The following is an 11,264-nucleotide window of genomic DNA, read 5'->3' on the forward strand; positions in this document are numbered from 1 at the left end:
GAATAACATAATATTAATGCCAAGATGTAAACAAATTAGTAAAGTAATCCACATATCTGTAGTTTTCCTGCTGTGACAAAGAGGATAAATAATATTTATTGCCTTATTTGATTCTTTGTAAGAATTCATCCTGAATTTGTATGTGTTGTTCTAAAATAGCTAAGATGCATATGTACAGTTTTCTTGGGATTGAAAAAGGTATCAGTCAATTTTATGATGTTCTTCAAAGGTTTTTATTAAAAATTCAAACAAAAAAGGTAGCAGATGAGCAGAAGTATAAAGCCTTTAAAATGAGAAGTTCTAGTAAACAAGGTACTATGAACTAAAAATAATCCAGACAATTCAGTTTGAAGGCCAAAAGTATATTTATATAACAATGCTGTTAAGCATGTATTTACTCATTTCATATATGATAATATTGAGAATTATTTGTGCTGTATTTTAGTCTTATTTCTATTATTGCAAGGATATATGCAACTTTAACTGTGTCTTCAGGAGCAAGAGAGAGCTTTTTACAGATTTTACCAGTTTGAGATATACATATACATCTACATATATGTATGTATACACACAAACACACAAAAATATATACATATTAACTTATTATGCTAATGTCTATACATACATATGTATATGTACATATAAGTGCATACATGTGTATACACATATGTATATACATGTATATATGTAGGCAATATATGTATATTCGTCTATATACGCATATATGTACGCACATACGCATGCAAGTGCATGCATGCCTATATATCACACCTAACATCAAATTGTACCTTCTGCAGCCCCAGTTAAACAAAATCCTCTGTTAGCTGTTAGTTGTACTGGGATTAAACATTTACCATTATTCACATTTGCCCTCAGCGGCTCCATCAGCAGGGCAGACTTCCAACAGGAGCTGTAAGTGGCAAGTAATTTTATCAAGAAATGCGAAATGCAATTTAAAATGTATAAAAGGCAGATAAACAATAAGACTTCCCAGCATAAACAGGAAAGCATAAACATATTGCAGGTTTGGAGACCAGACTATGGGAGCTAAAACTAAGAAGAAAGACATTGCCACCATCACAAATGGAACTGGTAGAAACACCTGCAAGAGAAAGAAAAAAAAATGGTTTAGGAAACAAACTGACCAACTGTGATTTTATGTGTCATTCATAAAAGTAATAACGTGTTCTTTGCCACACCGGAGTACCATTGCACCACGCTACTGCGATCTCACCCAGGATGAGACTCATCTGACCTCAAATTACCTACAAGGGCAGCATCTTTTCTAAATACTTGTTCAGGCTCCTTCTGTCATCAAGGAGGAGAGAGGGGCAGTACCTGAAACCCATTTGTCCGCATATGATGTTATGGGCTCCTAAAAGAAACTCAGGGTTGGGTAGCCAGAAGAAGCCTTCACAAGAAGCATACGCTTCTGACCCAGCCTTCTGACAGCTAAACTGAGAGGAAATTAAACCTATCCTCAATGTCTGTAGTTGTGCCAGGAAAGACGAGAGTAGATTGAGGTTTAATTAACCATGAATGGCCAGCCTGGATCCCACACTGTTCTGGTTACTAGTCCACACTAGTATGGTTTCACACTGTTTGCACATCTCCCCCGCTTTGCATATATCCATCTCTTGTTTTTAAGTGCAAGCTCTCTGGGGCAGAGACCATCTGTTTGTTTCTTTTCCTTCTACAGTGAAGCAAAGTTTTTGAATAAGAGTCTAAACATGTGATTATTATTGGTATTTTTGTAGCAACTATCCACTTTGAACTTGCACTTTTTCCGTAACTTTTGCACACTACCCGTGACTCAAAAAAATCTGTAAAAATATTTTGTAACTTATTTCCATTTACTTTGTATGGTCGATGTAGATGAGGTTCCCGGTATCGAAGTACGATCAGGCTTGCACAAGTCAATCCAATCATAAGCCAGGCAGAAAATCCAAAGTAATTTGTTAACGTAATAAGGTCAGAGGGGATAATAAAAATGGATGCAATGGTGGTTGAAAAAATCATGGCTGGTGCTGGAGTACAGGAGTGGACATTAAGCATGGATATTAAAACAGGTAAATGTCCTGACTGACTTCCAGCGTAGCTTAATCGACCTAGTGTGAACATGCTGCTGTTGAGGGCACCAAATATTGAGACAGCAACAGAGAGAGGAATGATCCAGGCAACAGAGGGGATCACTCGATCAGCCCAAGTGACTGCCACAGCAACTGCAAGAAAGCAAAGCGTTAGTATAGTGTAGGTACCGTGTTCTGAATTCCTGACAGACTCAACAGAAACAAAACTTAAAATACAAGAAACACCTATTAGTTACCAGCGAAACCTGTTTTTTTTTGTTACAGTAGTCCAACATGACTAATCTAATCCTAAGGGTATTTAATTCAGGAGCTAACAATTTCCAGGGAGGGGTGACAGCAAGAAGGAGTGCTGCCTGCCAGAGCAAGCCGGGTAAACCTGCTGGGGCCAATACCACAGTAATGGACTGCCCAGCGGGAGCAAGCTGCGCCTCACCGCCGTGAATCACAAACGTACACACACGGGCAAGGCCATGCCGGGAAAGAAACCGAATGCATTAGTCCCCAGCATGATCATGGTGGTGACGTGATCGACTGTTATGAGGAAGCTGCCAACAGGAGCGTGTGTACGTACAGAGACGGGTCAGTGAGCCTGTTGATGAGGATTTGCTTTAGGTGGAAGTGGGAAACGTAAAAGATTATTTCTGAACAAGAGATATTCAATATTGCTTGGAAATTAGCTATAGCCCATATTATAGCGGGGACTAATATTTAGTGGGTCTATAACCAGCTGCCATGAGGAATATAGGTCTTGCAGTGACCTGCACAGCACAGGAGGTTATTAGAGATAGGGCAAATACACACCCCCCACCTCCACCCCCCCAAAAAAAAAAAAAGTAGTGAAAGAATAAGCACCACAGCAATGCATAGCAATGTTTGAAATAGGAGCTATAATTTTAAGGCTATCTCCTCAACTGACATAGGTAAGCACAGCTCCAGGGTCCGTTTGGCGCTGCTCATGCCAGCTGGGCAGCTCTACTCACGGATACTCTGTATTCTCTGCCTCTTTCATTGTGGGGGGGATCCGCAGATGTGTGCGTCTCTCCCAGCAGAGAGCCTGACAACGGCTGAGCGGTAATACAAGGTTGCTGAGTGACAGCGATACCGATCCCATTTATGTTACTGAGCTGTTTTCACAGGAAAAAAAATAATTGATCCATCCAAATGAGGTATGTTTTTTGTCACTCCTGGAGGCCAGGTCTGACAGCTCAGTCTCATGAGAGAGGCATTTAAAAGGTGCTGTTTTGACAATGAAGGAGAAATACAGCTGCTCTTGGACCTTTTCATGGACATCTTTTTGGCACAGGATCTGAGAGAGGCTTTGCATACATTGGACTTTTGTATAGCCTCTTCTAAGGTATACCCCCCACACACACACCCAAAATAGCTACCTTTTTCTGTCCATAGTCTTTTCTGTATTACTTATCACGGTAGACTTGTCCACCTCCTAAACAGTAATGGCTTTATAATGAGACACCACGACGCAGAGAAGGAAGGAGGAGAGAGAATTAAAACTACAGGGGAAAAAACGCCTTCTCTATACTCAACAGAGACCTGATCTTCACCTGATTTTCCTGGGTTTAATACACTTCTGATTTGTTTTTATATAGTGCAAGTACAAGCCAACATTTTCAACACCTAGTAACATCTGTCTGCATTCAGTCCAACTTGCGTCATACAGTAAAATTAAATGAGAATGCTCTGTTAAAACTTAGAATGAAACCCAGACTTCATGACTGTGAAGTTAGATGAGTAGAAGTAACCCAGTAAATTAACATCAGATGGGTATGCTAATGGACTACACTTTTTTTACTAAAAAAAAATAAAATCCATACCTGAAGAGACAATTTCCTTAGGTGTGAGGACAGTCAGATATGAGATGTTCACCAATAAATAAAAAACAATTACTGCAGGAACAGCAGTCATCACTGTTAAGGGGATATTTCTGCTAGGGTTTTTCATCTCTTCTGAAAAATACAATTTAAAGAGACTAATAAAGCAAGCAGCGTAGCTTCTGCAAGTGTGTTTCAGTAGTGAATCTGCGCAGAGCTTGACAAGACTGATACCAAAGTCCTGCTCCAAACACTAATCATGGCTGCTAAGCTCCATTGCTTGCGAGGTCCTATAGTGGTTCTCAAATAATGTAGAGGCCTAAACAATTTTTGCTTTTTGTTTTTTAATATTTTTTTCTTATTTAGCTATTTTTTTAACCGTCTTGGAAGGAGGGATGGTTGGAGGTCTGATAGGCTGATTAAAAAAATGACAGAAGGACCAACAAGTTCTTTTTTTATTTGATTAAACACATATTGGAATTACATTAGAAAATTGAATTGGTAAGAAATTGTCAAGTAGACATGTTCTTAAATTACTGGCTTAAACATGAGACACTAAAGTCAGATTATGTATTCTTACATCACTTCATGAATCCTGATCTGAAACTTACTGAGTGTATTTTCCTATTCCTGCACAAAACCTTCCTCATTGCCCTTGTTTCAGGAAATGCAGAAAAAGTAAAGGAAGAGACTGAAGGTACTGACACAGGAGCAGTAATGCAATGGCTTTAAAAGGGGGACATTACCAGCTGAATTCTGCTGTTGACTATCTTTTCAGGGCAGAGCTGGCAGAGAAACACTGTTTAGTGCTAAGCCTGGCATCTTAGCTTAGAACTACTCTTACCAAGTAAGAAAAAACTCCAAATTTTGCAGCTGAACAACTGAGGCACTGGCACACATTTCTGACCATGTTATAGTCCCAGCAAAAGATGGAGGTGGTTTCCAGGAGCCTAATAATTCATCCTCATGTCAGTCAAAAAGGGACTTTTTGCTCTCTTTTAGTCCTTCATCCCCTCCCTCTCACCTCCCCACTTCCCTCGGCATTTACAGAAGACTTCCTGAGTATTACCAACAAATAACTGGCAAGGGGCAAGAAGTCCAAAGCCAAATGTGCAGCTTACTTAAGCTCTTTTTAGGAGACAGAAACCTCTTTCCTCCCCTAAATATAATTTCTGTCTCCTGCCCAGAACATCAGCTTTGAGCCTGCCTCAGCACCGGCTGTAGTGCACAGAGCCAGAGGGACTGAATGAGCACAACAGCAGAATTCAGATACAGACCATCGGAGAATTTGGGATTTATTTCAAATGTGAGAAATACACTTGATAATTTTGAGCCCAGAAGAGGATGATCACTAAAATTGCCAATTTAAATTTATCTTTCCGTTTGTTTTGTTGCTCATTACAGTCCTGCTGTCCAGCTGGCACCTGATGCTTTAGCTGAAGCTCACAGGAATTCAGTTGTTGCTGAAGAATAGGAAATTCCGTTCGGAAGAGGACTATTGCATAGGTTGCACCTGTCTAAACAGCTGTGCTGCCCCATGTATGGTATTTATTACTACTCCTCACTGATCAGAAAATAAATTAGTATTTTACCAATAGTTTTGTATTTTCTCAGGCTTACAAAGCTGAATGTTTGTCTTTAAGGATATTCTAAGATTTCAAAATTATACTTTGCTGTTTTATTTCACCTTTTTATTGCAGCACATTGTTAACGCTAGACTAGCTGGATTGTAATAATAACAGTCATTTTTTTAAACATTAACCCAATTTTCACACTGTTCTCACCATTGAACTTTGTTATACATTTCACACATACACTTTAATGTTTTACATGTGATAGAGGTCAATGGATAAACAGGGTTAAAGATATAAGAGCAATATCCACTTGCTTACAACTTAATTCTATAAATCTGATGATACTATAAAACTATTCATTTAACTGTTGAGACACATAACTAACATTATTAACATTATCTCTGCAGCTTTCATGAGAAACTGCTGTATTTGTTACTGCCCCATGTGTCATCAGATACAGAATAGGATAAGTAAATAGATATTCAAAAAGGTTTTGAATGTTTAAAATTGAGCACAAGTTATATGAAAGGATTTTTACCACTTTCTTAGACTCTTCTTCACCTTCTGTGCAAAACTCTGTTTTCCCAAGGAAGTGACTACTGACCATCCTGCATATCCCATAAAATTACTATATTCTAACACAATTCGAAGTTAATTTGTCCATGCACATACCTGCTGCACAACCTCAGAAAAGGTACAGGTATTTAAATACAAATTAATCCATGATCTTTTTTTATTTGGTCCTTACTGTGCCCATAGTTTGGCATGGATATCTTAATCCTTTTCTAAAAATCCACTGACACTGAGAAAAAAAAAAATGCAGGTTTTCAAGGTACAAAGAAAATCTGTTTATGCATGAGATTTTAAATGAAATTTAAAATTGATTTCTCTGGAAATGTCAGTCTGATTCTGGAGACTGCACAAGAAAGAAGAAACTTCCCTAGAGAGGAACAATGCCTCTTCTTACCAGCCCAAACAAACACAGGACTTGCATAAAACATGAGAGACACTATAGTGTAGAGACAAGTTCTACCAAGATGAGCTGAGGAACATAAGAATGGCGACTGCAGAACAGAAATCTAATGATGAGGAGTGAGATACCTGCCATATAATTGAGGGACCACCAGCCACCGTACGCGTACAGTCCTTGGAAGAAGGCTTCGGCAACCTGTGATGCATTGGGGATCTCTGAGCTGAACGCGTCCTCAAACCTGGCCAGACTCTCCTTTCTCCCGCCGATGAGGAGAACTATGCCACCGACAGCGATTATGGACAAGGCCATCATCTTCAGCAGAGTGAAAACTGTCTGCACCCACGCAGCCATTTTGACGCTGCGGCCATTCAAAATCCCCAGGGACCAGAGAACGGCCAAGGCCAAGCACTTCTTCAGCGCTTCCGGTGCAGGGCAAACGCCATAGAAGGGCTGGGTGGCGTATTCGGCAAACAGCAAGGCCCGGGCCGCATTTGATGCTGGCTTGGTGAATGTTGACGTCCAGATAAACACGAAGGCAGGTAGGGATCCAAGGCCTCTTTTAATATGGCTGTATTCTCCTCCAGAGAAGGGCAGAGCAGTTCCCAGCTCCGCATAGCAGAGGGCACCCATCAGAGAAACCAGCCCAGATGCTGTCCAGATCATTAGTGCGACGCCTACGTTGAGCGAGGAATGCCTTAACACCCCCGTGGGAGACACAAAGATCCCTGCCCCGACAATTGTTCCTATAATAAAACTTACCCCATCAAAATAACCTATATTCCGTTTGAGTTGCATCTTGGCCTTTTCTTTTCTTTTCACATCTTTGGGGTCATCGCTTTTTCCCTTTCCCATTTGTTTTTCTGTTTTTTTCACAGCAGATGATATGACTTCAGAGGCTGGATTACATGTATTTCCCTTTCACTTTGTTGTTAGCAGACTGTCATGGCCCTACTTGCTAGTGAAATGTTATGGGAAGCCTGGCTTAATCATTCAGAAAAGAGAGCATACTTTGGGTTTTGATGTCTTTTGTATGAAGATGATTAACCAAATACTTCAAGAAACACTGGCAAATCATGTACGTGTTGGTTTAATATGTACTTCAGAAATTATTAAGGTGTGGAGCTATTTTTAAAGAAAACGGCATAACAAGTAATGCACAGTAAACGCTTATTTCTCGGCTGATTTTCGTCAACAGATTTCAATTTTTTTCACGTACGTCTTCAACCACAAGAGGTGGGTAAATGTGACCTAGGGAAAGGGGAAGGGTGTGGCAGTGTGAAGAAAGACATCAGCCCCCACCTTATGTTATTGACAGCAACATGGGCACTAGCTGAACAGCCTGGTACTCCTTTTCCACTGTCAATACATAAAACAGACAGTGATAACCAGTGATCACCACTATGTTTTGCCAAATCCTCATCAGTCACTGGGTATACTGGAGCTTGTTTATACTGCACTCATTAAACACTCCCCTAGAAAGAAAATTGCCAGTTTATTCCCAGTTTTTCCTGAGCACCCATCGTTATAGTAGTACCCAAGCACTTCCTAGCAGGTGTTAATCTTCGGACACTGCTGTGAGGGGAAGAGGCTCTATCATCACTTCCACTGTCTGGACAGGGGCTGTGGAGCAGAACGATGAAGGCTGAAAGTTCCCACCGGTTTGGTGTGTGCCATTTAAGGTGCAGCCACTGATTTTTCCACATATTTAAAAATCTGTGGTATATTTATGTTCAAAATACAGAAAAGGAGCTTCTCTTCAATCAGATGTGGGTATACCATTGCCATAGACTTTTGCCCCAAGAAAAATGTATTTATTATTTTTAAGAGATGTAGAGAAAAATGGGCAGACAGCGAGGAACTAACTGAAAAAGCAGCTCAGTATATACCTTAAGGGTTGTTAAGCACCCAAACGAGTAGCTGCACAGTTCTTACTTTTTGCCAGTCAGGTTGCGGAACCAGTTTTGTCCCGAAGGTCAAAGCTCAGTAATGCAGCAAATGAAACTCACAGCTTTTACAGGGCCCAACTGGAAAGACACAGTGGTTCAGAGCAGTCCCGAACAGCAGGATTTTCACTAAAGTCCAAAGTAAATTTGTATGAAAAATTAGGTTTCTGTAGCACGCCATCATGTAAAAGATCTTTAGTTAAAATAGTCATGTGCACAGACCGTTTTCTGTTTGGCTTCTTTTTTCAATTACTTGGTTAAAGTGGGTTTCCATCACCACAGAGAAACTATGCAGCATGGTCAGTGACAGAATTCACAGCTCCAGAGCAGCGCTTAACTGTAAGACAATTCTTCCATCTTCTGCAAATCACTGCAGCACTCGCTATATACTTTCACCTTCAAAAAACATCAAGTCCTACAGACTACAAAAATTTTAGTTCTCCACAAAACACACCTCTATTTATAAAAATTTGCATGTGTTTTAAATTGCATTTATTCACTTCATAAATTGCAATATGTATTTAAGTATGCATTCACCTTGTATTACAAATAATTCATAATAATTCAAATATTTATTCACCAGTATTCATGAATTGGAAATTGTGACAAACATTTTGAATGGTTAAAATATGTAATTTCATGTTTTATTTCAGTGCCTTTTCTGAGTCTCCTTCTCTGTGAATGCACACGTGTTTTTTTATATCCAGTAATCTTCCAACTCTTGTTTTGGGTGCAGCCACGTACAGCTGGCTTTGGATTACTATTTTAAAACAAATCAGTATTACACTAAATGGCAGCTTAAGGCACAGATGCAACTGATTTTGTTTCGCTGTTCATCCTGAAGCACATTAATTTCTAGTATAACAAAGGCATTTCCAAAATCTCCCAAGCAGCAGATTAGTAAGGATTTTTTACTTCTGACAAAGCTGCCTGATTTCAGAAAACCCCACTGAGATTATCACTTTCTTGTATGTGCTTTCTGCCTACCTCAGATAAACGTTTCTAGACTTGCAGTGAAATGCTTTGGAGATTTATGCAAAGTACACTTTTCACTTTGTTGTGTTGTTGCCAGAGCAGGAGGAGGTGTCTACCTGTTCCTAGCCTGTTGCCAGGGCTAAACTGTAAGAGTGCAAGGTCATCAGTTGGACTCGATGGTCTTAAAGGTCTTTTCCAACCTAAATGGTACCGTGTTTCTCTATGATTATCTCAAGGTCTCATATGTCAGCGCCTCCTGCCTCACACCCAAGTGCGTGCTCAACACCTGGTCACATTCACTTTGATGACATTATCCAGAGACTCAACCACTGAATAGAAGGCAAAGATAAATGATGACAATAACCTAGATGGTTTGTAAGAAGACGAGCCTAAGATTCCCCTGATACGTGGAGCAGACTGAAAGGTGATATCCTCATCAAAATAAAATGCCAAAGTACTGCAGTTTTTATAGTCAACAGGGAACGACAGCATTTCTTTTGCATGCCAACTACTGAGTTCTCTTTGACAGCAGAATGACATCAAGAGACTGCCACGTAACAGCTATGGTTGAAAGCTGAAACTTGAGCTGATCCTTTCTAGTTCTCCAAGCTAAATGCAGGATTTTCCCTTTTCATTTTCTTTCAAAATTCTTTTAGCTTTCTTTTAGCCTTTTATTATCGACTATCTAATGTTTATCGTGACTGATACCTTCAGTCACTGTAGATTTAAGAGAGAAACCAACACAGAAAAGTAATGGAAGAATATTTTTGTGGCCTAAAATGGATATGTATTATCTCCTAATTAACTGAATTTCAGTGTAATTGGATAAGGAGTCTCGATTTCAATCTTGTCAAGAATTTTCTGCGTGTACTCACCAGGTCTTTCCTATGATGCACTCACTGATTAGATGGATCAGAAAGAAGCCCATCTGTCTAAACAACGTCAGATTTTAAAACATTCCTTTAGTTCCCTTTCCATCAGCTACAGTGTTTCTAGCATGGTATTGATTTATCTCTGCGTCATCCCAAACCCTTTAAGGGGAGAAGATGTAGCAAAAATCAGAACCTCACCTGTCTTGCAAAGTTTCAGTTCTCTCCTGTGTTGTCTCTGAAGAATCTTCCTGCTGCTGACATTCACCAAGGATAAAGAAGCAGCGGAACAAAGGAAAAACCTGAAAAGGCCTTCTAGGAAAAAAACAGTCACAGTTAATCTTCTTTGGCGTACATCAAGAGACATATTGCATTTAATACGACTGACAAATTTTATTATAAACCTCCTCTCTCCTCTCCTTTAGCTCACCTTTTGTTGGCAATATGACATTTCAAAGTAGTTTTCTTTGTTTTGCCTTCTGAAAGGAGCTCAACAGCTCTTCAGGGATTTCCGTGAGCCCCATTCGATAGAAGCCAGTTTACCATTTGCCACTCCAGACCCCATGCTGTATTCACAAAACTTTATTTAGAAAATGAGTCTGCACGTAAGGGCATGTGACAATCTCCTGCCTGGTACTCTGCCAAACTTGTTATACATCTGCCTTTTACTAAAAGTCCTACGGGTCTATTTGTTTCCCTGGCAGATACATCATCGTACTTTACTATTAATCAAGAAACAGACCCCACACAGTAGTCAGCTAATGGCAAACCAAAAAACATGGGAAAATTCACTGCTTTGTGACATGCTGTTGACAAAAGGTCGCAATCACAACAAACTTACCTACACAATCGCAGATAAGCAGGCACTTCTTTATTGCAGCGCTGGGAAGCACGGGGGATAGCCCCACCTTACGTGCTTCAAAGTTACATAAAAAGTTCAGCATTTTATATTCTTTTTCTGCGAAGTCATGGTCTTTAACATATTTTAACATAAGTATTCATGTTATGCCC

The 11,264-nt window shown here is 39.8% G+C and overlaps 1 protein-coding gene across 1 annotated transcript; it reads right to left on the reverse strand.

Annotated features, from left to right (window-relative positions):
• Nucleotides 1-856: 856 nt before the first annotated feature.
• On the reverse strand, nt 857-7,318 carry SLC7A13 (solute carrier family 7 member 13). The gene is made up of 4 exons (XM_009951962.2): nt 6,595-7,318; nt 3,923-4,054; nt 1,858-2,222; nt 857-1,102 (listed from the first exon to the last, which is right to left on the reverse strand). Exons 1-4 carry the CDS (start codon nt 7,316-7,318, stop codon nt 857-859), a joined length of 1,467 nt encoding a protein of 488 aa, XP_009950264.2.
• Nucleotides 7,319-11,264: the final 3,946 nt, after the last annotated feature.

Source organism: Leptosomus discolor, chromosome 5 (assembly GCF_034619465.1).
Source record: "Leptosomus discolor isolate bLepDis1 chromosome 5, bLepDis1.hap2, whole genome shotgun sequence".
NCBI classification, from domain to species: Eukaryota; Metazoa; Chordata; class Aves; order Leptosomiformes; family Leptosomidae; genus Leptosomus; species Leptosomus discolor.